The following is a 27,449-nucleotide window of genomic DNA, read 5'->3' as shown; positions in this document are numbered from 1 at the left end:
CCTTATAATTTCTAACTTTCAACATTCCATTAGAGCATGTTGGCATATATGCCGCTGGAAGTTGCTATATAGAATTTGACTTCCGCATTCCAAGTCTTGCTGCACGGAATTTCGCGACTTGCCAGGTGATCTGCATATCCACCTCCAAGAGAAGGAACTCAAGCCTATTTCCTTCTGAACATCCTGAGATTCTTTCCATTAGGGGGGTAATAGTCTCTTTGCGCACAAACTATGGGCGACAACAGCCCCTCATATGCAACAGGTAAACATTGGGTTGTCAATTTTAAAGCTGGCCATTTCGGTGTTGAAAGTGAGAAACGCAGAGAAACGCCTGTTTCTGTCTTTGCGCCTGCAAATCCGAAAGCCATCCATGGCATGATCATGGAGGACCACCGAATATCAGCCAAAAGTATTGGTACCATACATATCTGAGAATATCAACGGAGAGAGTTGGTGCCGTTATCCGCAAGGACTTGGAAATGAGAAAGCTGGCAGCAAAGTGGATCCCCAAAGTTTTGACAACCAAACAAAAGAGGAAAATGTGTTCTCGAAGGCTTTCATGGCTGGGATCTAATGGTTGTTGTTGTGGGTTTTTCGGGCTCTATGAGCGTGTTCTGAAGTTTGTTCCAACCTCCTATTGGGACATAAGGTCTACAGAAAACCCACCCACACAGACCCGTACCTACACAAAAATGCCAACCACCACCCACAGCAAAAAAAGAGGCATAATCAAAACACTGGTGGACTTTGCAAATCGGAACTGTGAAGCTCAATTTCTCGGCACTGAACTCAACCATCTGAATTGGGCTGTACAGGCAAAGGGCTACTCTAAAAATGAAATCACAAGAGCCATCAAACTAAGAAAACAACACCAAACTGAAGAGGAAAAACTGCCACCCACAAATAATGTATTTTTACCATACATCAAAGGGGTCAAGGACCGCATGGGGAAACTTTTGGAAAAACAACCTATAAACAGTATTCAAGCCCACCACAAAAATACAACAAATGTTACGGTTAGCAAAAGACAAAGGGGACTCCCTCACCACTGCAGGAGTATACCAGATACCTTGCAGTTGTGGGCAGGAATATATTGGAACCACAAAATGCAGCATCCATACCAGAATCAAAGAACATGAGAGACACTGCAGACTAAACTAACGGGGAAAATCTGCAGTAGCTGAACATGCCCTAAAACAAGCTGGACATGAAATTCTATTTCAAAATACAGAAGTACTGGATAACACCATCAATCATTACATTAGACTTCACAGGGAAGCCATTGAAATCCACAGACACCAGCAGAGCTTCAACAAAAAAGAGGAAAGTCTAAAACTAAACAAGGCCTGGCTCCCAGCACTGAAAAAGACAGCCTGCAAATGGTCAACAAATTCTACCCAGCCACAAAGACCGGCGATCATTGTACACAAAAGACCAACTAAGGACACCTATCAATCACAGTGACAGATAATCTCTTTTCCTTATCACAACAATACACCCACAACAAAAAACACGCTGATCACCATAATCACCCAACTCCTGAAAAGGACAAAAGCTGACCCCACAGCTATAAATAGTCAACTATCCAAACAAACTGCACCAGAGCACAGACAGAGTTCTGACTCCTGTCCTCTGAGGATCCTGGCCACAGAGACTGGTGAAACGTTAGGAAGAATAACCTTCAGAACACGGCCAAAGAACCCAAAAAAAGCCACAACAACCAAAAGAGGAAACATGTGGAGTTATCAGTGGCTGTTTTGGAACATATTGCAAGAAATGAGTCTGATTTCTTGGGCAAACTGGTAACTGGTGGTGAGACATGGATCTACTGTTATGATCCTGAGACAAAGGAACAATCTAAGGAATGGAGGCACAGTAGTTCCCCCAGGCCAAAGAAGTTCCGAGTGCAAAGGTCGGTGCAGAAGCAAATGGCAACAGTTTTTTGGGGATAAGAAGGGAGTTCTGCGGGTGGACCAAAAACTGTTGCCACCTGCTTCTGCACCAACCTTTGCACTCGGAACTTCTTTGGCCTGGGGGAACCACGGTGACTCCATTCCTTAGACGGTTCCTTTGTTTCGGGATCATAACAGTAGATCCATGTCTCATCACCAGTTACCAGTTTGCCCAAGAAATCGGACTCATTTCTTGCAATATGTTCCAAAACAGCCACCAATGATGACTCCACACGTTTCCTCTTTTGTTTGGTTGTCGAAAGTTTGGGGATCCACTACCAGCTTTCTCGTTTCCAAGTTGTTGTGGAGAATGGCACCAAGTCTCTCACGTGATGTTCCCAGATATGTAGCAATACTTTTGGCTGATATTCGGCGGTCGTGTCATGGATGGCTTTCACGTTTGCAGGCAGAGAGGCAGAAACAGGCCTTCCATAGGCTTTCTCACTTTCAACACCGAAATGGCCAGCTTTAAAATTGACAACCCAACGTTTAACTGTTGCATATGAAGGGCCACTGTCCCCCATGGCTTCTGACATTTCATCATGGACCTCCTTTGCACCTTTCCCTTGGAGAAACAGGAACTTGATTATGGTCCTATGCTCTTCCACATTGAGCTTTTCTGGAGGTGCTGCCATATTCACTTTGGACCTGAACATGAAAGATAAGTTGAAATCATAGGTAGTCGATTTTTGCCCCATTGAATACAGGCAAATTGGCCAATACACCCTGCAATTTATAGCTTCCTAGCTCAATTTTTTCTGGGTAAGGCTCAATACATGCCTGCACTCCATCATATATGTCTGTTTAAAGGTTGAATCTCCAGGGGTATTTCATCCTTTTCTTCTCTTGAGGTGTTGGTCAACTTGATTGTCGCAACCGCTCTTTGTGATCAAAGGGCCTTACGAAACCCCGACCCTTTCTGCTGTTCCTCTTGGGGAAGGGGCTGCTCTCCCTGGGCTGCTCTCCTTCGCCTGGGCGGACCAAACCTGCCGAGATTTTTTACGCCTCCTCCTCATCCTCCAAGCTCAGGATGTCATCCAGGCTGTCATGTTCATTGCCCTGGCGCAGATCCTATGAAAGAGAGTGGTTTGGGTTAAATTAGAATCAGGACTCTTGCTGGAGATCGATTTGGGGCCCCTCCTTTTATCAGGAGCCTTTGCGCTCTGGATCTCCAAGAAGGTCTCGTCCTTTAAAGAAAGGGACGTCTCTCAAGGGAAGGGGCCCATGTGGTGTGCCAGGGTTGGGGGGCATCACGGAGGCCTCCTTCCTCCACCCTGTGCCCTCCCATAAAGTGGGCAGACCTTCCTTCCTTCCTTCCTTCCTTCCTTCCTTCCTTCCTGCCTTCCTGCCTTCCTGCCTGCCTGCCTGCCTGCCTGCCTGCCTGCCTGCCTGCCTGCCTGCCTGCCTGCCTGCCTGCCTCCCCTGAGGAACAGCTGATCCTCAGGGTAGAAACAGACAGGGAAGGAAGGGATGACTATTAAAGGGTTATATTCACTGCTTTGTATTCCTTGGGGGGAGGGTTTGCTGGACCCCAAGAATACGAAGCAATGAATACCTGGTGAATCGGGGACATTTAATGGTTAAACTGCTGTCCTGCAGGCAAAACTGGGGTTCAGTTGCAGGTAGAGAGCTCAAGGTGGGCTCAGCCTAAGGTGTCGCCTGCATAATAAACTTGTTAACCGCCCACAGAGCGCTGTAAGTGCTATTGAGGCGGGATATAAGCAGCACATTTCTTCTGTTGCTTTTTCCTCTACGATTCATGGCTGCACGAGTGCGGTTGGCTCTAGCCCCCCTCCCTGCACTGTTTTCCCCCTCCCTCCCTGGTGGACCCACAACTAACCTTCACAGCCCCTTTTGTTCCAGTCGCAATGGGACCCCAAGGGGGGGGGAGAGTGGACTGGCACATGGGGGGGATTTAAATTAGAGGGAACATGGATCTGGGGTGGGGGTCCTGTTATTGCTTCCTTGTCATGTATTGCCAGAAGCTCCCCAGTGACTTCCTTTTACCAACCTATCAATGTATTGGAAACAAAAAAAAATCTGAAAAGAATCAGGCAGGTTGTGCAGACAGACAATCCCAGGAAGGAAGGAAGGAACGCACCGGGACAACAAAGGTACAAAATAACACATCCATCCGGGCGATGGGGAAAGGTTCTCCATTTACACCACTGGCCTAGAAAATGTCTTGTTCTTGACCGTGCGTCATCGGAATAGGGGTGGGGGGAAGCAACAAACGAACTGGGGGATAACTAGAGAACATTTCCAACATGAGACCAGGAGCTAACTTACATCTGAAGAGTCGGCGGACTTCGCGGAGGCCTCGTGGAGTCTAGGAGAAAGGAACCAGACAAGGGGTTAGAAGAGGACATCTTAAAGGGGAACCCCTGCCAGAGAGGACCACCTGCAGGCCAGCCATGGCCAGCCTGGCCCCGTCAGTAAGGGTCCAAGCCACAGGTCCAAGGTAGACTATTCCTGAAGCCAGGAGCTCCACTTCCTCCTCCTGTGCATGGACAGGGTGTGACCCTTGCTATCCTAGCTGTGCTGAAGGTGGACCGAGTGCCAATGACGGAGTGTGAGGGGGGTGACAAACCGTTGGGCTTTTCCCAGACACCCTCAGTTCTTGCCCGACCGCTGAGGTTGGGGGGATGCCTGGGGAGGTCAAAGGGGCCAAAACCGGCCATCCTTCCTTATTCCCATCCCTGTTCTTGAGCTGAGGAGAGAGTACCTTTCTAGATTTTGTAGGAGCTCCTCCAGAGAGTCCTCCAGGTTGAATTTTTTTACACCAAGGAGTTCAATATCTGCGGACACCTGAAAAATCAAGAGAGGAATGAGCGGGAACGGCCGGCGCTCACCCTGACGCCCAACTCTCTCTTCAGCCCCCTAAGATGATCCCGCTAGGATGTCCCTCCCAATAAGAGCCATCCTGGAGCAGGTTGTGGAATTGCGGGGGGGGGGGAGTAAAGGGAACATCCCACTGGGAGAGGAAACGTCCTGCTTACCTCAGAAACTGGAGTCCACACTAGATTGCTCTGGGCTCCCGTTGCGGGCTCAAATTCACTGTGGACGCTGTGAGAAAAGGACAGGAGGGATGAGAAAGGGAACCCACTGGAGCCCCACGGGATGAAATCAGGGCTCCAGCAACACCTCCTTCAATCCAAGCTCCAGCTCTTGCCCAAAAAGCCGGGAGCAGACCAGAGAGTCGACCCGCACCTCCCATCCGTGGCCCACCATTCTGGACCATCCCCTTAGCTCCCGACGGCGAGGACAAGGCGGGGTGTGATTTGTCCGGCACCACAGACACAGCCGGCCATGGTGCCCCATCCCTGTGCTGAGAAAAGACTATACCTTTCTGGGTTGGAGGGCAGGCTTTCCGCGTAGACCCCCAGGCTGCTCCTAGGGCTAGTGGGTGCCTCCACCATCAAGGAATTCTGGGAATGAAAAGGAGAAGAAGTGAACCCCTTTTCTGCAGCAAGCAAGCGTTGGAACGGGAGGGAAAAGGGATGACCCGCTGGGAGAGAAAACGCCTGTCCCTTCCTTACCCACGAAGGTGAAACCTCGTTTGGCATCAGCAGCTGCAGCTTCTCCGAGGGATGTTCTTCATGCAGCTGCAGCTTCTCCGAGGGATGTTCTTCACGCAGCTGCTGCTTCTCCGAGGGATGTTGTTCAGGGAGGCTGAAATGAGAAGAAAAGACAACACGTCTTTAAGATGCTCAGAGGGACTGCAATACCTTGTGTCCTCTCCCTCCCTTTTCTCTGCTGCTTAGGAGCGATCTGGATTGGGACTGGATTCCCCTTGCGGGCAGGGACCTGGATTGAGTTTGGGTGTAAGTAAGGTTTCTGAGGGCATCGTGTTTTTTCTCTTTCAGGTCCTACCTCTCACGATCTTCAGCAGGCCCTTCTGGTTCCCCAGTCTTGATTGAATGCTGTAGATTAAAAAAAAAAGAATGATCAGGATCCACTGACATTCGTCCTTAAGCCTCCCGCCTCCAGTTTCTTTGCTCCAAATGGTGACCCAAGTTCTAAATTCACTCTGCAGAAAGTTGCCTCTCTGTTTAAAAGAAGGGATGTGTCTTCCTTTAGGCATCCTGAGATTTTGGTCTAGATTTGGAGAGAGTGAACGAGGGTAAAGGGCTTTTGTTCCCACCCCCAAAGAGTCCTGTTTCCCACGGCCAGACCACCCACTCCCTGGTTTCTCTCGAAGGAGTCTTAAGAATCCTACAGGGTTGGACGGAAGCAACATTGAGAAGGAGAAGCCCCAGGAAGCCGGTCCCTCTCTGTGGCCCCATCCTGGCAACCAAAACCTTCTTCCAGTCCAGGAGCCATGAACTCGTGCCTGTTTGCACCTACAATGTTCAGGGGTGCCCTGACTCTGAGCCCTCCACCCAAACCACAACGCCGGCCCTTCTGCAGCGAGCTGTGAAGTGAGAGGGAAGGGAGACGTTCCATGGGGAGATGAGAGCATCCTTTCATCCCTTACCAGGGAGGCTGAAGGTCTCAGGCCTGCCTCTACCTCTGGCTCCTTTTCCTCTGGAGGCTCATGTACCTCCACCACGACGCTGAAAGGAGAAGAAGAGAGAACAGATGAATAACCGAAGGCTTCAGAGCCATATGGGGTTTCTGAGGGCATCGTGTCTTTCTCTAGCAGTTCTTACCTCTTCAGCTCATAAACTGGGACTTTCAGCTCCCGGGTCTGCTTCAAACCCTGTAAATTAAAAAGAATAATGAACAGGATCCGCTGACATTCGTCCTCAAGCACCCCCCCCCCGCCCAGTTTCTTTGCTCCAAATGGTGACCCAAGTTCTAAATTCACTCTGCAGGAAGTCGCCTCTCTGTTTAAACAAAGGGGTGCTTCTTCCTTTAGACACCCCGAGATTTTGGTCTAGATTCAGAGTGAGTGTAAGGGAGATGGGGTGGAAGAAGCCACGTAAACAAGGGAAAAGGGCTTTCGTTTCCCCCAAGAGCCATGTTTCCAATGGCCAGACCACCCACTCCCCAATTTCTCTCCTCCATCTCAACGTTTCCTACTCGAAGGAGGCTTAGGAATCCTACAGGGTTGGATGGAAGCAACATTGAGAGGGAGTAGCCCCAGGAAGCCGGTCCCTCTCTGTGGCCCCATCCTGGCTCCCAAAACCTTCTTCCAGTCCAGGAGCCATGAATTCCTGCCTGTTTCCGCCTACAGCATTCAGGGGTGTCCTGACTCTGAGCCCTCCACCCGAACCACAACGCTGGCCTTTCTGCAGCAAGCTGTGAAGTGAGAGGGAAGGGAGACATCCCACGAGGAGATGAGAGCATCCTTTCATCCCTTACCATGGAGGCTGAAGTCCTCTGCTTTGCCTCTACCACGCGAGGCTCCTGTACTGCCTCCACGGCGAAGCTGAGAGGAGAAGAAGAGAGAACAGATGAGAAACCGAAGGCTCAAGAGCCCCACGGGATGAAACCAATTGCTCCTGCAAATAGCCCTGGCTCCTGTTTCTAGAGGTGCTCCACGAAAGCCCCCAGCAGACCACGGAGACCACCCCCACCCCCAGCAATCCCTGAGTGCCATTGCAGGATTTGGAGAACCACAAAGATCTCCCTGGACCTGTGGCTGGCGTTCCCTTCCTTCCTCACCCCTGAGTCCTCCTCATCTTCCGCAAGTTTAAGGGACTCAGAGCAATCCTTCTTATTTCTGTCCTTCCCTCCTTCCCAACCCTTGTGTCCTCTCCCTCCCTGTTCTCGGCTGCTTCTTAGGAGCAATGTGGATTGGAACTGGATTCCCCTTGCGGGCAGGGACCTGGGTTGAGTTTGGCTAAAGGCAAGGTTCCCGACATCAGCAGGTCATGGGTTTGGGGTCCTACCTTTCAGGTTCACCCTGCACATTTGGTGGGGCTGTGCAGCCTAACAGGCACCACTTCCTGAGGCGCTGGAAGAGAGAAAGAAGAGCCCAAGGTTAATGCTGGGAGAGGAAGGGATGTTGGAGTGCAGTGACCCCCTCCTGGACCACTGCCAAGAGATCAGGGTGGATGAAGCTCTGAACTCACCCAGGGGGACTCTTTCCAAACTCCTGTACTGTCCACGAGGGTCTAAAGAAACTGGGTCCTGGGGTATTGATTTGGGGGGGAGGAGTGGATCCAAATCCTCCGTTGGATCCTTGTCAGGGGAAGGAGGCACTGGCACCTCTATTTCCCTCCCCCATCCCCTTTCACAGCCCTGAAGGTCTGCTGTGTTGCACTGGGGTATCTCAAGAGACTCCCCACTAGATCAGACAGAAAGAGGAGGGGAAGAGGGTCACCTTCCCACCCTCCCTGATATTACTAGCCCTATTTGGGTCTCCTGCACCTGTCCTGGACCCAGAGTCCTTCTAAGGAAGAGGAGCAGCCCCTCCCATCCCCACGGATTGCTATGTTTTGACCAGTGGAACTAAACTGGTTGCATCTCATTGCTCTTCTTATGCAAAGGGGTTTTTTGGGGGGGCTGTCTCTGCCTTTTTATACAGGGGGTTCTTTTCCCTTTCAGTTCTTTGGATCTTTAGATTACTTCCTCTTCATTTTAGTTCAGATCTACCTTCAGAACACGGCCAAAGAGCCCAAAAAACCCACAATAACCATTAGATCCCGGCCGTGAAAGCCTTCGCGAATACACCTGGAGATTGGAAACACTCCGAAGCAAAAGAGCACACCTACTATGTTCCTTAACATTTCTACTACGCTGCAGAGACACAAAAACCATACCAGCCTTCCTCAGGACAAAAAGGACCATCATTTCCCCACAGGCCAGCCGCATCTATGGAACATGCTCTCCTACGGGAAAGAATCCATACAACCCGCAAAAAACTGGACTTCACAGACAAAGAACTACTAAGCCTACACATCACTATCAGCCAAAAAAATGAGAAGTCAAGATTGGGACAAGATTGATACCCTCTCTTACAAAAAGATGGAAAAAGAAACGATGAACCACACAGCCAGACAAAAACAGAAATTCAACAAATGCCAAACAAGCCAGCAGAACCCTACACTAGACACCACACACATCATCATCAACCTATCGGGATGCCAACTCTCCCCAGAAGAAACCTTAGTCTTAAGCAAAGGAGGAAATTTTGCAGTCATACCCAGTAAAATTCCTGTGGAAGACATCATTGCCAACATGGAATCGGTATTATATCATCTTGCAGAAGAAAAAGCAGAGGAAATAAGAGGGGAAAGTGACTACGGAAAGCAAGACCCCCCAAAAGCAACAAAACCAGAAAGGAGAGAAATGCCATCAAGTCCCTGAACTCAGAGCCGGACATCATCATCCTGCCAGCAGACGAAGGCAACGCCACAGTAATCATGGAAACAGAAGAATACAAGGACAAAATCAGAGAACTTCTAGACCCCACCACCTACAGAAAACTGAAACGGGACCCAACCAACAATATCACAAAACAAACAAACACACTGATCAGGAGTTCCTTCCTGCACCCCAACGTCCTTCAACGAATCTGCATGACAGAAGCTCTCCCAAGACTATACAGACTCCCCCAAATCCACAAGGACTCAATCCCACTCGGGCCCATTGTGAGTGCCATCAGCTCCCCAACATATGACTTAGCCAAACACCTAGCGACCCTCCTACAGACCCACACTGGACAAACCTCATCCTACATCAAAGACTCAGGACATTTCATAAGCAAGAGCAGCACCCTAAAACTCAACCGTGGGGACAGACTGATCAGCTTTGACGTAGTATCCCTGTTCACTAAGGTACCGATAAAGGACACCCTGACACTCACCCAGCAGATATTTCCAGAAGACATCAAGGCCCTCTTCCAACTCTGCCTAATGACCAGCTATTTCTAGTGGGACAATGAATTCTATGAACAGACAGATGGAGTGGCCATGGGGAGCCCCCTCAGCCCGATTATAGCAAACTTCTACATGGAGCATTTCGAAAAACTGGCCCTGGCTTCGGCACCCCTCTCACCCACAGTCTGGTTCCGATATGTGGATGCCACCTTTGCAATTTGGAGCCACGGTGAAGAAAAATTGAAAGAATTTCTCAACCATCTCAACAGCATCCACCCAAATATGCAATTCACCATGGAAAAAGAAATAGAGGGCCAACTCCCGTTCCTAGATGTCATGGTCCTACGCAAAAATGACCTCCGACTAGGACACAAGGTCTATAGAAAACCCACCCACACAGACCCATACCTACACAAAAACTCCAACCACCACCCACAGCAAAAAAGAGGCATAATCAAAACATTGGTAGACCGGGCAAATCGGAATTGTGAAGCTCAGTTTCTCAGCACTGAACTCAGCCATCTGAATTGGGCCCTACAGGCAAATGGCTACTCCAAAAATGACATCACAAGAGCCATCAAACCAAGAAAACAACACCAAATTGAAGAGGAAAAACTGCCACCCACAAATAATGTATGTTTACCATACATCAAAGGGGTCAAGGACCGCATGGGGAAACTTTTGAAAAAACACAACCTACAAACAGTTTTCAAGCCCACCACAAAAATACAACAAATGTTACGGTTAGCAAAGGACAGAAGGGACCCCCTCACCACTGCAAGAGTATACTGGATACCTTGCAGTTTTGGCCAGGTATATATTGGGACCACAAAACGAACCATCCACACCAGAATTAAAGAACATGAGAGATACTGCAGACTAAAATAATGGGAAAAATCTGCAGTAGCTGAACATGCCCTAAAACAAACTGGACATGAAATTCTATTTCAAAATTCTGAAATACTGGACAATACCAGCAATCATTACGTCAGACTGCACAGGGAAGCCATTGAAATCCACAAGCACCAGCAGAACTTCAACAAAAAAAGAGGAAAGTTTGAAGCTCAAGAAAACTTGCTCCCAGCTCTCAAAAATACAGCGTGCAAAAGTTCAATGAACTCTACCCAGCCACAAGGACAGGGGATCACTACACACAAAAGAGCAGCTAATGACACCCATCAATCACAGTGAGAAATAATCTCTCCTCCTTACCACAACAATACACCCACAACAAGACACACTAATCACCCATTTACAGAAAAAGACAAAAGCCTATCTCATAGCCATAAATACTCCACTTCCAAGCCAACTACACCAGAGGACAGAGTGCTGTCCTCTGAAGATGCCGGCCACAGAGACTGGTGAAATGTTAGGAAGAACAACCTTCAGAACAGGGCCAAAGAGCCCCGAAAAACCCACAACAAGCATTAGTTCAAATCTCTAGTAGGTTCAGCTTTGAAAGACCAAGATTCTATCCTTTAAAAAGCGGGGGGGGGGATACAGATGCATTTAAAAGCAGGAGAAGATAGAATCGACATATACTTAGAAGAAGGGAAGGGAGACCAAGCACCTGGAGATTTGTGCGCGGGATGCCATTTCTCTGCCCATCCCTTGGCAGGAGGGGGTGGCAGGAGGAGGGGTGACGTCCCCTCTCCACACACACACATTGTGTCAACTAGGGCTTTGCATCTCTCATCACCCACCCGCCCCATGCCCCTTTTTTCTCACACCAGGGCACTTGGACAACGATGCTCTCCCCAAAAAAGCCTTCCCACCCACACTCTCATCCCGCAAACTTTGGCAACCCGGCACGCATTCAACGCCACCTTCACCCACCCACACCTTCTGATCCTTCCTCTTCCCCTCCTTTAAAGACTTGCTTCCACACCTCCCTTCTACCACTCCAACCATCTCCTCAAAGCTTTCTCGGACTATTCTCCGCACCTCCCTCTTCCTTCTTAGATTCCATTACATTTTCAACCTGCTGCATTTCTAGCAGAACCAAGACACAAGGTTCAAGATTTAGTCATTTATCTGTTGCATTTTTAAATAAGCTTTTTGCCCCTGCCTTTCTCCTTTTAAAAGGATGCTTAGGTGGCTTACATCATTTAAAGCAGTGGTCCCCAACCGTGGGCCTCCAGATGTTCTTGGACTGCAACTCCCAGAAGCCTTCACCACCACCACCACCTCCGCTGGCCAGGATTTCTGGGAGTTGAAGTCCAAGAACATCTGGAGGCCCAAGGTTGGGGACCACTGATTTAAAGAACAAATACAACCCTTCAAACTGAGAAGAGGTCCTAAAAAAGGAGGAAACCAGTCCCACACTGGAAAATGGGCAAGAACATCAAGGCCAAAGACATGTGCAACCAGGAAGGCAGGAAAATCCATTTAACATCCCCCCCACCCCGCAACCATCACTCAGTATTGCGGAGGTTAAGCGGAAAGGTCCGGATGTGTTGATCCATAGGGAAAGGAACATGGTTTCCCCCACTTCTGGTGACCCCTGATTATACAGTCCAAGAACATCCGGAGCCGCCTAGAGTGGTCGTATAGACCAGATGGGCGGGATACAAATCAAATCAAATCAAATCAAATCAATCAATCAATCAATCAATCAATCAATCAATCAATCAATCAATCAATCAATCAAACAATCAAACAATCAAACAATCAAACAATCAAAATATGTTAAATAACCTGTAAGACTTACCTCTAGCCTCAGATGGGGCAAAAAAAGTTTCCCTCCTCGGTAGGAGCCCGCCCCACCAACCCTCCTGGTCACTTACCCTCAAACCACGAGCGATCCTCCTCCTGAGTCCCATGACTCCAAATGTTTGCACTGAACCACTGGCAAAACAAGAGAGGCTGGCAGCACCTCCTGTCAGCAGCTTGGCCAGTGCGCAAATGACCAGTCCCCCTGGGGTCTTGTGTGACCTGGGCACACCTCAGTCCTGGGGACAATGGGCCAGTATTCTGTGACCTGGGCATCGCCGTGGCAACCCCCAACAACCAAGCTGCCTAATCCAGCAGAGCTGTCAGCCCCCTGACTACTCCATTTCCCTGAAAATAAACCCTAGTAGGATTTTTCAGAAGGCTCCTCATAGAAGCTCTACCCCAAGAATAAGTCCCAGTGAAGGGAAACCCTGCCCTCCACCCTTGTGCAGCAACCAGAAGAAGAAGACATGACTGTATTTGAATAAATATAGATTGTTGTACATGGAAAAAAAATAAAACATCTCCAGAAAATAAGCCCTAATGTGTTTTTTGGAGCCAAAATCAAAATAAGACCCTGTCTGATTTTCGGGGGGAAATGGTAGTAGCAAGACTCTCATTGGCCACCCCGACCTAAAGTTGCCCAAAGCTGAAGTTCCCTTCACCCAAACACCAAAGCACACCTCCCTCTCCTCCCCTCCTCACTTTGTTCTCCTTTTTCGCCTTTTCTACCAGACCCTTTTGGAAAGTAAATCCCCAGCATCTCCTAGAATGGACGTTCCTGAGACAGCCGGGCCTGATCCTGAGTATCAGGTCTGGGCTGAGAGGGGCCCCCTTCTTATTCCCGCCATGCTTGTCAGGGACCAGAGAGGGTCTTCCGAGTTTTGGGGGAATCAAGACCATCCACCCAAGCCGGTCAGGCAGCCTCCAGGAACGCCCGGCTCCCTTTGGTTCTTTGTGAAGCCATTCGGGAGATGCTTTCAGAATATCCCAACAGAATTGGAGGAGTTGTTAAAAAAGGGCAACATTTCCAAGGTCTAGTTTGAATTGCTGATCCTCTGGACGCCATGGATTTGTCTGAGGGCACAAGTACAGACGAGGCAATATTAGAACGTTTGGACGTTTCATTGAAAATAGAATTACTTCAATTCGGCAGGAGAATTTTACATGCAGACTAAAGGGTTGGCAAGGGGAAGCGCCACAGTGCCTGGTCTGGCTAATTGGTGTGCGGCTGATCTATAAAATAACACTGTGTGCAACCCTGAAAAACGTCCCTTCTATTCAGAAACAATTCTTCCAAAATGTTACATAGATGATCTTTTGGTGGGTATGAAACTAGGCACTTAATGACTTTTGCAACTGGATGAATACAGTCGAAGGAGATATCCAATTTTCATATCCAACAGACAAAACTTGTTTACTGCTTCTAGACACTGTTGTATTAAAAACATGGTCAAATTATCAGTTGACGCATTAAGAAAAGTATGGATACAAGTTCCAATCCACACTTTAGGGCATTTCACCTGCCCCAGCTGAGAAGGAACCTCCCTATCAGCCCCCACCCCTTGCTGAATGATTCCTTCCTCTCCTCCCCCCCAATTTTTCCTGAACAGCCCTGCTCAACTCTTGCAAACTCAAGCCTGTGGCTTCCTTCATCGAGTCAGTCTATCTCACATTTGGCCTTCCTCTTTTCCTCCTTCCATTCCACCTTTCCCAGCATGAGTGTCTTTTCCGGAGAATCCTGCCTTCGCAGAATGTACCCAAAGAAGGACAGCCTCAGTTTCAACATTATTTTTTTTCCTTCCAGAGATAGTTCAGGCTCAATTTGTTCTAGGACCCACTTGTTTACGTTTTTAGCACTCCAGGGAACCTGCAAAGCTATCCTCCAACACCAGATGTCAAAACAACCATATCCCCCCCCGTCAGCTTTCTCTGCTGTCCAGCCATCATGCCGTACATAGTGATCGGGAAAGCTTAATTCTGCCCAGCCGTGCATCCGATGGAACGGTTGATCTGTGACTCCACCCACCCATCCCAAATACCGCACGGGACACCCTAAGAACCTTGGCACCTGCTTGTGAATAAAAAAATCTTGGAATTCCTCAAGTTGAAGGTCTTGGGAGGACAAGGGCTACTGCCCAAATGTTCTTTCTGAGCTCCCCATATACACACACACACCTCATATATATACATATATATACACACACCTCAGACCAACCAGAGAAACTTCACAACACCACTGGATGATCCAAAGTAGATTTATTACAGGGGGGGAGGGAAATATTTCTTAATAAATTATTAATGTCACATGTATTAAATTAGCAGTGCACACTTCTCAGGGCATAGACTAAAGGGGAAAAGATAAAAATCCAGGAAAAGTAAGATATGTAACTTCATCCCTATGATAGGAGAGACCATTAAAGTAAAGCTTTGTTTATTTCCTCTTATAAGCCACTTAAAATTATTGTGCAAGTGTGTCTACTTGTCTGCCAACACATTGATGATAGCTGTGGACTGATTGTTAAAGGGCTCATCCAGCGCCAGACCCCTACAATGCTCAAGTTCTGTTATGGGCTGTCAGAATCTACAAGAAAGTCGATTTCAGCTCAGGATAGCCGAGACGGCTCTTGTCGTTTTTGTAAACAAATTGCTGAACATTTGCTGATTTGTTCTTCTGTCCGTTAGGTAGGGTGAAGCAACCAGGAAATCAGAATGACAGAGTAACTGGCCATACTGACCGATTCTAATGGCGCCACAGATCTTGGAAGCGACCCCACTGCCCAGAGTTATTTGTTAAACTGATAAGAACAGATACTACACTTGATTTGTAATCCATTCATTTTCATTTACTACAGCAGATGAACATAACAAATCAATAACCTCTCTCCTTGTCTGGTGGAATAGCAACTGGCTGTCATTACCTCGATAGCCACAGGGATGTGAGCTTTTACCACAAATCAGCCGTTTGCAGCATTCTGTTTTTTTTTTTTAAAAAAAAATCAATTCGACTGGTAACTATTTTGCTTAAATTTCAGTAACAAGAAAAATTTTAAAATTTCAGTAACAAGAACATTCTAAAATTTCAGTAACAAGAACATTCTAAAATTTCAGTAACAAGAACATTCTAAAATGTGAGTAACAAGAACATTCTAAAATTTCAGTAACAAGAACATTCTAAAATGTGAGTAACAAGAACATTCTAAAATTCCAGTAACAAGAAAATTTTCAATAATAAGAAAATTTTAACATAACCGTAACAAACTCTAACAATAAACTGCACTGTAACCTTAATGCTATGGTCTTAACCCAGTTCTTTTGAACATATAACAAGTTTTTTATAGGAGTCTTAGTATATGATAACTGAGAATTTCCTCTCTGTTTGAGGTTCCCAAATTTATTCAAGTACGCGGGAGTGCTGACAAGTATTGACAAGTTCTGTGGGAGAGGAAATGTATACCCCCTCGTATACATCTTTATAAAGAAGGTTAAATCTCCCGGGGTATTTCATCCTTGGATTATCTATTGTGTCCTTCAAAACCTTGACAGCCCATGCTTTAGCCACCTTGATTGTGGCAGCTGCTCTCTAAGAACTGGATAAACTCAATGAAGATTTTAAAAGTGAATTTTTGCACTGGCTGGGCGCTCTTTTTGCCCACTGTTCCTATTCCAGAACTGTTAACACCATTGTGGATATTACTTAAGATCAGTACAGTCGAAGCAAATATAAAACATAAAAACATAAATACATTTTTTTAAAAAAAACAACAACAAAAAACAAAGTGAATATTCACTGGTCAAACCCTTAAATTTAAGTAATTTGCAGCAGAACAAAGTCATCAGTCACACCCGTAACCTTTAAAGCGCATGGAGTCAGGTAATTCCATTGATGGGGATGTCACCCGGATTCTCCACCACACAACCAACACCAATATTTTGATCAAGGCCATTTGGATGTCCAAAGTATTTGTTATGGAGCTGGATGCTATCTTGTAGATCTTGCCTTGAAAGCCGTCTTCGGAATTCATCCGTAATAAAGTAATAAATGACCGGATCCACACAGGAATTTAAGCTGGCCAGAGACAAAGCCACTGTGTGAAATATTGAAATCACCTTTCGGGCGTAGCAGTCCTGGATTTTGTGGGCTTTCACAAAGTAATCCAAAGGGAAGCTGATGTGATAAGGGGCGAAGCAAACCAGGAAGACCACCGCACAAGTCAAGATCATCTTCAGAGCTTTCTGTTTCTCTCCCAGGTCTTGGGAAACAGAACTGTTTTCTCTGAGGGACAAAGCCGTCTTCCAAGTGCAAAACAGGATGATCAGCAGAGGGGTGACAAAACCGACCAGTTCGCTCAGGGTCACCATGGCAATGGAGGTAGCGCCGTCTACCACCTTCACAGGAAGGTCCACAAAACATTTGTTGCTGGCCTCAGTCTGGTTAGAGGTGAGTCGTAACAGGGGGAACGGCAAACAACCGATGCAGACGACGATCCACCCAGCGATGCAGATGTACACGTCGTAGATGCGTTTGGCGTCGCTGAACCTGAAGGGGTACATGAGGAACAAAAACCGCCTCACGCTGATGCAAACCAGGAAGAAGATGCTCGCGTACATATTGACGTATTTCAGATAGAAACACAACATGCAGATCTCCTTCCCCAAGTGCCAGCTTTCGGACAAATAGTAGAAGATTCTCAGAGGCAAAGACAGGATCTGAGCTAAGTCTGCGATCGCAAGGTTGATCATAAAAATCACGGCCCGTTTGGTCTCTTTCATGTACTCATAAAATACCCAGAGAGCTAAACTGTTCCCTACCAGTCCCGGCAGCAAGATGATGGTGTACATGACGGCGTAAAAGCGTTTGGAAAAGTCATGCTCCTCGTTGCAGCCAGAGCTGTCGGTTGCCATGATGTTTTGAGGAAACGAGGCGACGTTGACGCTCAGGCAGATGTCAGATAAATAAGGAAAGATTTAGCAGCCTTGAATTCCCACCGAGAGGAAAAGATAAGTGTGTAAGATGATCTGAGAAACTGGAAATGTGAAATCCTCTGCTTTCTCTGCAACAAGGAGACATTCTGATTTTCTAGATTCTGCTCATCACCACAACATTGTGCTTTACTTTGGATTAAATTAAGGAAATCCAAGCAGGATTTGTTCCTCTGGACCTCAGAAGATAGTGTTTGGGATCTTTATTCACTTGGTTTGTCCTCCTTTAAAGTTTGGCATTTTTTCCCCAGAAGGTGATTTTCCATTAGCTGGTTGGAAGAAGCTTCGTCTTCACCCTTTTCTCCGAAGGACCTTATGTGGCTCCATTTTGAGTGCTGTCCAGAGTTGCTCATTGTTGATCTTCTGTAGCAAGCGATCATGATCTACAGTGGAATTCAAACATAAATGCCAGTTACTTCTTCATGCATTTTAAGAGAACTAAAATAGTGCCATGGATGCTCATGCTGAGATGACAAATACTCAGCATGAGCAAAGGATCCTCAAATGTCATTCTGCCTTATCTCGTCATTAAAATGGGAGAGACCGCAAGACTTCCTTCAGGGCCGTATTAAGAGATGGCGAAGCCTTAAGCTGTGTAAATTTTCAGAGATTCCATAATATTACAAAAAATGTATAGTGTTCTAGCACAAATGTGGAGGGGGGGGGTCTTGTCTGTCACGTAGGCCAACACAATATTCAATTTTACCATGTGTGCCCACTGCACATGTGGGTTTGGGGAGAGACATTTGTGTAAAAGGCTGTTTGCATGGAAGCCCTGTTGCCATAAAGTGACTCCCACTTCTTGTCTCTCCTGCAAACAGATTTTTTAAATGACGCCTTTCCAGTTTAAAGCTATGTCAGATAAGCATTGAAGTTTCACATGTTGTTCTATCGGTGCAGCGCTATGTAACTGCCCCCCCCCAATGCTTTTTAAAAGACCTGGGAAGAGGGCAGTGTGAATGTCAGAGGAGGCAGGTTGACCTGTGTTACCAGGGAGAATTGTAGTAATTTGAGGTGTGGTGTGTATACCCTTGACCCACCAAATTGTCAGGGATAATTAAAGATGCTGTGTGAACAAGCACAACAGCAATTTAACTGCCAGAGGAAACTTTAGATTGGCCTGGATCTACCCAAGCTAGCTTTCCTATCTAATTGTACCCAGAGACAGGTGATTGCGAGATGAAATCACATCTGGAAGATCCAGATCCCAGCTTGAAAAATTTAAGGTTTTGGTCAAGAGTTCCCAGAATCTCCTATCCTACAAGGTTCTCTGCCGTGCTGCTTTGGAGAGTCATTGGGACAGTTATCCAGAAAAAGAATAAATTTTCCAAGCTCGGTTTGCATAATGAAGGATGAAGGGTTGTGGATGTAGTGATCCAAAAATCTTAAGGATCACAGTTGCCTATCGTTGGTATAGTTTTGCGCTAGAGCCGGAAGACCCAGGTTTTAATTCAGGATACAAATTGAGCTGGATGCTCAATTAACACAGAATGTAGATTAACCTCTAGATGTTACAGGAGCAACCTGGCTCTTAACGTGAGTCATGAAGAACAATGAGCAGTCCCTGGCGGCAAGTGTGCAAAGATCAAAGACAGTTGCTCACATGTGTGAACTGCTCCTCTGCCACTTTCTCATCTGAGTAAGGAAGGAGTCTATCAGATGTGCCACTCTGGAAATTTCGTGCAAGCAGTTAAAAATAAATGTGTGTATTTTCAGTCGATGCATGGAGGGAAAAAACCAGTGATACACAATAAAAAGCATGTGAGGGGATTTTTTTTAAAAAAAAACACACATTGATTTGGCTAATTAGTCAAGTACTGCAAATATATTAGGTGACTGTATTCCTTGCTTTTCCTCTGAAACATAGCTTATTCTCACTTTTCGACCCCCTTTATTCCATTTTAGCAGCAGCAGTAGTTAAATGTTGACATGCTTGCCACTGGCTATAATTCTCCCAACAAAACACAGCCACGTTGTTGGACTTTTCTCTGCAACTTTGTATGCTACCTGAAGTTGGTTTGAGTGGGAGGGACTTTTCAGGCTGGGCTGATTGTTAATCTATTCATCACTAATTAATCATCCTGTCCCATCTCTGAATTCAAAGACAGCCCTGACTCTCTGCTCTCTGCTTTGCGCTCTTTCCCTCTGTTTTGTCTCTTACGGTTAGTCGTTGTTTGTTTGCTGTTGATCTGTTCGCAACTGTAAGTCATTTTGTTGTTGTTGTTTAGTCGTGAAGTCGTGTCCGACTCTTCGCGACCCCATGGACCATTGTAAGTAATTGAACATTGTTATTATTTCTCCGATAAATGTCTCAGAGTGAATTAGTGAGACTTTAAGTGCCAGTTATTGAGAAGGGGGTGGACTATTGGGGGAACTTCTAGCTCTTCTCCCTGGTGGATCTCTGTACTTCGATTGTGCAGCAAAAAAGAATTTTACCAGAAATTCAAAACTCTGCAACACAAGGAGTGAGGCCATAACTGCAATGCAATAAGGGATATTTTAGTTCCTTCAATAGTGTCAGGATGCGTGTGGCCTCTCTTAGGAATATTTTCCTTCACAGGCCAATTGTGTGTCACGTTAAAGAGGCTGTTGTAACCAGTGGCAAGCACGTGGCCATGTGGCAATCCTTTCCTCATGTGTTACTCATGAATGACAGAGTCTGAAATATTTAATATTCAAATATTTAAACATATTTATCCTACAGGTCATGCTTCACATGGCCAGTGTCACATGGCTTCTCTGTGCCTCTGCAGAAAACGCACACGGTATTTCCCGAACTCCACACCCATCATGAACCTAAACACACAGAAGTCAGAGCTGACCAGTTACAACATAGTGGTTTCTTGTGGACCAAATGGCTCAAAGTTGGCCAGTTTTAACACCTTTCCACCCAGCTGTAAAGCTTACTGGGTGACTTGGGGTCGGTTCCTCCTGCTCAGTCGAACCTCCTTCGTGGACTTCTGATTATAAAAAGAGGAGAGAGATGGAAAACTGTGTCTCCGGCTTGGGACTCTTTGCAAGAAATCAGAATCCAGTTAATAAATAAGATGGGGCCGACACAAGATGTGGCCGGACAACACGGATGTCGGTATCTGACGGCTGCTTTAAAGGTTGTCTGCTTCTTAGCGACAGCCTCTGCATTGAAAAATGCAGAAAATGGATGGGTGCTGGGTTGGTTGGCTTGTGGACAGATTGATTTTATCTTTAAATGACCACATTCATCTGGGTTGGCGTACAATGCACTTAAAATGTGCAAGGTCACACCAAGACAATAAGGAATTGAAAGAAATCAACAGGACAACAGAGTGACTGGAGTCCCGTTCATTTCCATGGGTCTAACCTAAACATGCCTCGATGGATCATGAGCTGACCTTAGGAATTGTCCTTTTGAAGGGATTGAAAACCGAGAGAACAGCTAGTGTCTGATGGTATCCGCTCGGCCCTTGTCTTCCAACCAAAATGAACTGCTTTTGATCTGTCAAAACTGATTTATCTGCAGCATTCTTCAAATTCCCCGTACTGTAGGACTCTCTAAATTTACCTATTTACAAAAGGAACGCTGCATACCTTGATGTCTTTTGCTAAGAACTGCTGAGATATTTCTTTACCGACCTACCTGCCTATGGTTGAGAGCCTCTTCATGACCATAATTATGGCATATTACGATAAATTCATCCAGGGTAATCTTCTCTCTCTCTCTTCAGCTGCTGTTATTGCTTGAATCAAGTTCCTCCGTATGTTTGTTCTGTTTACAAGCCCTGACAAAACAAAGAAGCAGACATATCGATAAACATACGCTCTGAGGAAGAATCCCCTTTCCTCTCATCCTATCCTTGCAAGGGGAATCTGCAATTCTGCTCATTAGAAGATAACCAGTTACATGGAATGGGAGAGCCAAGGTCTTACCGTTAGGGGTCCTTCTGTTGGTTCGGACTGGATTTCATCCGTGTTCAGTATAACCCAGCCTGCCAAGAGCACCCGTTAGCATCTCCTCTTCCGTTTAATTATAGAAAACAAAAGTGCAACCGCCCCTGTGCTTTTCAAAGCGTAGCCGGGCGAGAAGGGTAGACGCCCCCGGGAGGCAAAGCTGTCAAGACAGCTTCGTGCTGGAAGCCCTTTGCAAACCTCGAACTGCCAGCGCATGACACAGGTCCTCCTCCTGACGATCGGAAGGGTAAGGCAGGGCGAATCATGCCAGGAAGTGGTGGTGCTCTCAAAGCAGCACAGGTGTGCCACCTGCTCAGTTATCACACCACACACCAGAGGCCAGGAAGGAGCTGTTTCTAGATCAGGTTATCTGGGATTTTTCCTCCTGAGGTCTTGAGTCAAGGCTTTACAGTATATTGTGTGGCCAAAGAGATGCTTGCCAGTCTGTATCAACACCCTGAGCGCATCACAAGGGTGTGTTTTGTGGCAAATACCCAGGGTCATTGCAAAGAGGCAGGATCTGCCCTCTAATCTGCAAGACACGGCCATGTCAGTGTGAGCAGACCTCTCCAACTACTTGAGATATTCATTAGGCATCCTTCAGTCTCAAGAGACTATGGTAATGTGCTCTGCATGGAGGACTTGGAACAGCGTCTAGTGTGGCTGAGAAGGCCAATTCGAGAGTGACCGTCCCTTCCAAACTGAAGACAAGTACAATCTGTCCCCTGTCCAGCTCCCTGATTTTGCTGCTTTCGGGACAGCCTCTTGGCCTCACCCTGCTGGACAAGGGTCTCTTCAAACTGGGAGAGGCCATGATGCAATGCCTGCCTCCAGGCTGAGATGTCAGGGTTTCCCATCTTTTTGAGGTCCATTCCTAAGGCCTTCAGATCCCGCTTGCAGATATCCTTGTATCGCAGCTGTGATCTCCCTCTGGGGTGCTTTCCCTGCACTAATTCTCCGTACAGGAGATCCTTTGGAATCTGACCATTTCGCTTCCAATTGCGAGCTGAATAGTTTTGCCTGAGGTCAGGCAGGCTAAGAGAGAGAGAGGGGCGGCCCCACGAACGGCACCTTCTACCTGCCCCTCTCAGGGGACAGACCTGTCCCAGTCGAGAAGCCATGCTGGAACATGGGGTTGCTGATCCAAAGGCCTGGGGAGGGGCGGTGGGCGGACTGCAGTTCCCCCACCCCTACTTTACATGCTTTCCCATCTCTCTCAGCACCTCGATAATACCTTGCAAGATGCTTTAAAGCATATACCTTTCTGGGCTGGTGGGCAGGTTTTCCAGGGAGACACCCAGGCTGCTCCTGAGAATCCCGGGAATGAAAAAAGGAGAAGTGAACCTCCGGGTTGGCCTTTTCTGCAGCAAGCAAGCAGTAGAAGGGGAGGGAAAAGGGACGACCCGCTGGGAGAGAAAATGCCTGTCCCTTCCTTAGCCATGAAGTTGAAGCCTCTGTAGGCATCAGCAGCAGTGGCTTCTCCGAGGGATGTTCTTCAGGGAGGCTGAAATGAGAAGAAAAAAGAACACGTCTTTAAGATGCTCAGAGGGACTGCGGCCCTTGTGTCCTCTCCCTCCCTTTTCTCTGCTGCTTAGGAGCGATCTGGATTGGGACTGGATTCCCCTTGCGGGCAGGGACCTGGATTGAGTTTGGGTGTAAGTAAGGTTTCTGAGTGCATCGTGTTTTTTCTCTTTCAGGTCCTACCTCTCACGATCTTCAGCAGGCCCTTCCGGGTCCCCAGTCTTGATTGAATGCTGTAGATTAAAAAAAAGAATGAACAGGATCCGCTGACATTCGTCCTCAAGCACCCCCCCCCAGTTTCTTTGTTCCAAATGGTGACCCAAGTTCTAAATTTTCTCTGCAGAAAGTCGCCTCTCTGTTTAAAAGAAGGGGTGCTTCTTCCTTTAGGCATCCTGAGATTTTGGTCTAGATTTGGAGTGAGTGAACAAGGGCAATGGGCTTTCGTTCCCCCCCCCCAAGAGCCCTGTTTCACACAGCCAGACCACCCACTCCCTGGTTTCTCTCCATCTCAATGTTTCCTACTCAAAGGAGGCTTAGGAATCCTACAGGTTTGGACGGAAGCAACGTTGAGAGGGAGAAGCCCCAGGAAGCCGGTCCCTCTCTGTGGACCCATCCTGGCTCCCCAAACCTTCTTCCAGTCCAGGAGCCATGAATCTGGACCCGATTGCACCTACAGCGTTCAGGGGTGTCCTGACTCTGAGCCAACCACCCGAACCACAACGGCGGCCCTTCTGCAGCGAGCTGTGAAGTGAGAGGGAAGGGAGACGTCCCACGGGGAGATGAGAGCATCCTTTCATCCCTTACCAAGGAGGCTGAAGGTCTCAAGTCTGCCTCTACCTCTGGCTTCTTTTCCTCCTGAGGCTCCTGTTCTTCCTCCACAGAGACGCTGAGATGAGAAGAGACAGTGTGTCATAAACCGAAGGCTTAAGAGCCTCACGGGATGAAACCAATTGCCCCTGCAAATAGCCCCAGCTCCTGTTTCCAGAGGTGCTCCACTAAAGCCCCAAGGAGACCACGGAGACCAACCCCCGGTCCTCTGCTCTCCCACAACTGAGAAGAGCTGAGCACCAGAAATTACATGCAGATCTGATCCCTACATGCCTACAGCTTGTAAAAGCTGTAATTTTTTTTGCAGCCTTGATTCCTAGTAATCCCTGAGTCCCATTGGAGGATTTGGAGAACCATAAACATCTCTCTCGTCCTGTGGTTGGCGTTCCCTTTCTTCCTCACCCCTGAGTCTTCCTCATCCTCCCCAAGTTTAAGGGACTCAGAGCAATCCCTCTTTTTTCTGTCCTTCCCTCCCTTCCAACCCTTGTGTCCTATCCCGTTTCCCTGAAAATAAGCCCTAACCTGAAAATAAGCTCTAGTAGAATTTTTCTGGATTCTCGTCATATAAATCCTACCATAAAAATAAGTCCCAGTGAAGTGAAACCCCGCCCTCCACCCTTGTGCAGCAACCAGAAGAAGAGGACAGGACTGTATTTGAATCAATGCAGATGGTTGTACATGGGAAAAAATAAAACATCTCCTGAAAATAAGCCCTAATGTGTTTTTTTGAGCCAAAATTAATATAATAAGACCCTGTCTGATTTTTGGGGAAACACATTAGTAGCAAGACTTTTGTTGGGCATCCCGACCTAAAGTTGCCCAAAGCTGAAGTTCCCTTCACCCAAACACCAAAGCACACCTCCCTCCCCTCCTCACTTTGTTCTCCTTTTTCGCCTTTTCTACCAGACCCTTTTGTGAAGTGAATCCCCAGCATCTCCCAGAAGTGAAGTTCCTGAGACAGCCGGGCCTTATCCTGAGTATCAGGTCTGGGCAAAGAGGGGCCCTCTTTTTATTCCCGCCATGCTTGTCAGGGCCCAGAGAGGGTCTTCCGAGTTTTGGGGGAGGCGAGACTGTCCACCCAGCCGGTCAGGCGGCCTCCAGGAACGCCCGGCTCCCTTTGGTTCTTTGTGAAGCCATTCGGGAGATCTTGAGATGGGCAACAGAAACACCCCCTTGAGTACATATTTACGTATTTCAGATAGAAACACAACATGCAGATCTCCTTCCCGAAGTGCCATCTTTTGGACAAATAGTAGAAGATTCTCAGAATTAAAGACAGAATCTGAGCCAAGTCTGTGATCGCGAGGTTGGTCATAAGAGGCAGAAGAGGGAGAGCGGCTGGAGAGACGGCCAGCTTACCTGGGGGAAGGTTCTCCCATGTCTCCCTCACCGCAGGGTAGCTGGAGGCCAAAGGGAGCTGAGTTGGGAGTCCCTGGAAGAAGAAAAAAACATCAGGCAAGGGGTGGGTGGCCTCCCTCTTTGGTGCTCAGCTCAGACACCATTCCTTGCCAACCCACCCAAAATGTGCAGGTTCCCGACATTGAGCACACCTCCAGGGGTCTAGGAGAAAGGAACCAGATGGCAGATTAGAAGAGGACATCTTACAGGGGAACCCCTGCCAGAGAGGACCACCTGCAGGCCAGCCATGGCCAGCCTGGCCCCGTCAGTAAGGGTCCAAGCCACAGGTCCAAGGTAGACTCTCCCTGAAGCCAGGAGCTCCACTTCCTCCTCCTGTGCATGGACAGGGTGTGACCCTTGCTATCCTAGCTGTACTGAAGGTGGACCGAGTGCCAATGATGGAGCAAGGGGGGGCACAAACCGTTGGGCTTTTCCCAGACACCCCCAGCTCTTGCCAGATTGCTGAGGTTCGGGGGACGTCTGGGGAGGTCGAAGGGGCCAAAACTGGCCATCCTTCCTTATTCCCATCCCTGTTCTTGAGCTGACGAGAGAGTACCTTTCTAGATTTTGAATGAGCTCCTCCAGAGAGTCCTCCAAGTTGAATTTTTTGAAGCCCAGAGCTTCAATATCTGCAGACACCTGAAAAATCAAGAGAGGAATGAGCGGGAACGGCCGGCGCTCACCCTGACGCCCAACTCTCTCTTCAGCCCCCTAAGATGATCCCACTAGGATGTCCCTCCCGATAAGAGCCATCCTGGAGCAGGTTGTGGAATTGCGGGGGCGGGGTGGGAGTAAAGGGGACATCCCACTGGGAGAGGAAACGTCCTGCTTACCTCAGATACAGGAGTCCACACTGGACTGCTCTGGGCTTCCATCGGTGGATCGAATTCGCTGTGGATGCTGTGAGAAAAGGACAGGAGGGATGAGAAAGGGAACCCACTGGAGCCCCACAGGATGAAATCAGGGCTCCAGCAACTCCTCCTTCAATCCAGGCTCCAGCTCTTGCCCAAAAAGCTGGGAGCAGACCAGAGAGTCAACCCGCGCCTCCCATCCGTGGCCCACCAGGAACCAGCCTATGGGGAGCATCACCGCAGCCCTCCATTTCCTGGACCATCCTGGCCTTCGCTCTGGACAAGCGAGGACAAGGCTGGGGGTGGTTTGGCCGGCGCCACAGCCATAGCTAGGCATTGCTCCCAATCCATGTGCTCAGAAAAGAGCATATCTGCCCAGGTGTGAGGGCAGGTTTTCCAGGGAGACAACCAAGCTGCTCCTGAGGCTTCTGGGCGACTTCACCTTCAACGAATTCTGGGAATGAAAAAGGAGAAGCGAAGCCCCCAGTTGGCCTTTTCTGCAGCAAACGGTGGAATGGGAAGGAAAGGGGACAACCCTTTGGGAGAGAAAACGTCTGGATCCGGCAGGTGCTCCTCCTCTTCGTGATGTTCCTCCACGGTGACGCTGAGATGAGAAGAGAACGTGTCAGAAAACAACAAAAGCCTCAGAGGATGAAACAATTGCCCCTGGAAATAGCCCCGGCTCCTGTTTCCAGAGGTGCTCCATGAAAACCCCCAGCAGACCATGGAGACCACCCACACCCCCAGGTCCACTGCTTTCCCACAACTGAGAAGAGCTGAGCACTTACAGAACTAATCCCTACGTGCCTACAGCTTGTAAAAGCTATAATTTTTTCTCAACCATGATTCCTAGCAATCCCTGAGTCCCATTGCAGGATTTGAAGAACCACAAAGATCCCTCTGGACCTGTGGTTGGCGTTCCTTTCCTTCCTCACCCCTGAGTCCTCCTCATCTTCCCCAAGTTTAAGAGACTCAGAGCAATCCCTCTTTTTTCTGTCCTTCCCTCCTTCCCAACCCTTGTGTCCTCTCCCTCCCTGTTCTCGGCTGCTGCTTAGGAGCAAAGTGGATCGGGACTGGATTCCCCTTGCGGGCAGGGACCTGGATTGAGTTTGGCTATAGGCAAGGTTCCTGATGTCAGCAGGTCATGCATTTGGGGTCCTACCTTTCAGGTTCAACCTCGACTCCTGGGGTGCCTCCACAGCAAAACAGGCACCACCTCCCCAGGTGCTGGAAGAGAGAAAGCAGAGCCAAAGATTAATGCCGGGAGAGGCAGGGGTGGTTGAGTGAAGTGACCCCCTCCTGGACCACTTCCGAGAGATCAGGGTGGACAAAACTCTGAACTCACCCGGGGGACTCTTTCCAAAACCCAGCTCCCGGTCCACAAGTGTCTAAAGAAATGGGGTCCTGGGGGGTTGGTTGGGGGCCCGGAATGGGTCTTTATCCTTCTCTCCCCTTTCCTTTGGATGCGTGTCTGAGGGAGAAGAGGGACTCTGTCCTCATCCTTTTTC

General features: G+C 48.0%; 2 protein-coding genes and 2 long non-coding RNA genes across 5 annotated transcripts; all 4 read right to left on the bottom strand.

Moving 5' to 3' along the window:
* Positions 1–2,120: 2,120 nt before the first annotated feature.
* LOC140702288 (uncharacterized) lies at positions 2,121–6,105 on the bottom strand. Its single transcript, XM_078380814.1, has 7 exons — positions 5,826–6,105; positions 5,492–5,624; positions 5,298–5,380; positions 4,952–5,018; positions 4,678–4,760; positions 4,242–4,281; positions 2,121–3,023 (listed from the first exon to the last, which is right to left on the bottom strand). Exons 1-7 carry the CDS (start codon positions 5,915–5,917, stop codon positions 2,952–2,954), a joined length of 570 nt encoding a protein of 189 aa, XP_078236940.1. The 5' UTR covers positions 5,918–6,105; the 3' UTR covers positions 2,121–2,951.
* An 8,568-nt stretch (positions 6,106–14,673) lies between these two features.
* GPR174 (G protein-coupled receptor 174) lies at positions 14,674–21,565 on the bottom strand. 2 transcript variants are annotated; one of them, XM_020807713.3, is made up of 3 exons: positions 21,323–21,565; positions 21,033–21,174; positions 14,674–17,799 (listed from the first exon to the last, which is right to left on the bottom strand). In XM_020807713.3, the coding sequence occupies exon 3, from the start codon at positions 17,336–17,338 to the stop codon at positions 16,304–16,306; it is 1,035 nt and encodes a 344-aa protein (XP_020663372.3). In that variant the 5' UTR covers positions 17,339–17,799; positions 21,033–21,174; positions 21,323–21,565; the 3' UTR covers positions 14,674–16,303. The 2 variants fall into 2 exon arrangements, with proteins under 2 accessions (XP_020663372.3, XP_072837236.2); XM_072981135.2 differs by lacking the exon at positions 21,033–21,174 and having other exon boundaries at positions 21,323–21,551.
* A 789-nt stretch (positions 21,566–22,354) lies between these two features.
* Positions 22,355–25,126, bottom strand: LOC144584509 (uncharacterized). The gene is made up of 3 exons (XR_013538809.1): positions 25,052–25,126; positions 23,669–23,750; positions 22,355–23,097 (listed from the first exon to the last, which is right to left on the bottom strand). It is a non-coding gene; the product is annotated as an uncharacterized LOC144584509 (long non-coding RNA).
* A 235-nt stretch (positions 25,127–25,361) lies between these two features.
* On the bottom strand, positions 25,362–27,311 carry LOC140702322 (uncharacterized). The gene is made up of 3 exons (XR_012081447.2): positions 27,104–27,311; positions 25,924–26,545; positions 25,362–25,729 (listed from the first exon to the last, which is right to left on the bottom strand). It is a non-coding gene; the product is annotated as an uncharacterized LOC140702322 (long non-coding RNA).
* Between the last annotated feature and the right edge of the window lie 138 nt (positions 27,312–27,449).

The sequence above is a fragment of the Pogona vitticeps genome, chromosome 11 (genome assembly GCF_051106095.1).
Source record: "Pogona vitticeps strain Pit_001003342236 chromosome 11, PviZW2.1, whole genome shotgun sequence".
Classification (NCBI taxonomy): domain Eukaryota; kingdom Metazoa; phylum Chordata; class Lepidosauria; order Squamata; family Agamidae; genus Pogona; species Pogona vitticeps.
The sequence above is the reverse complement of the archived record's forward strand: the minus strand, read 5'-3'. Positions and strand labels throughout refer to the sequence as shown.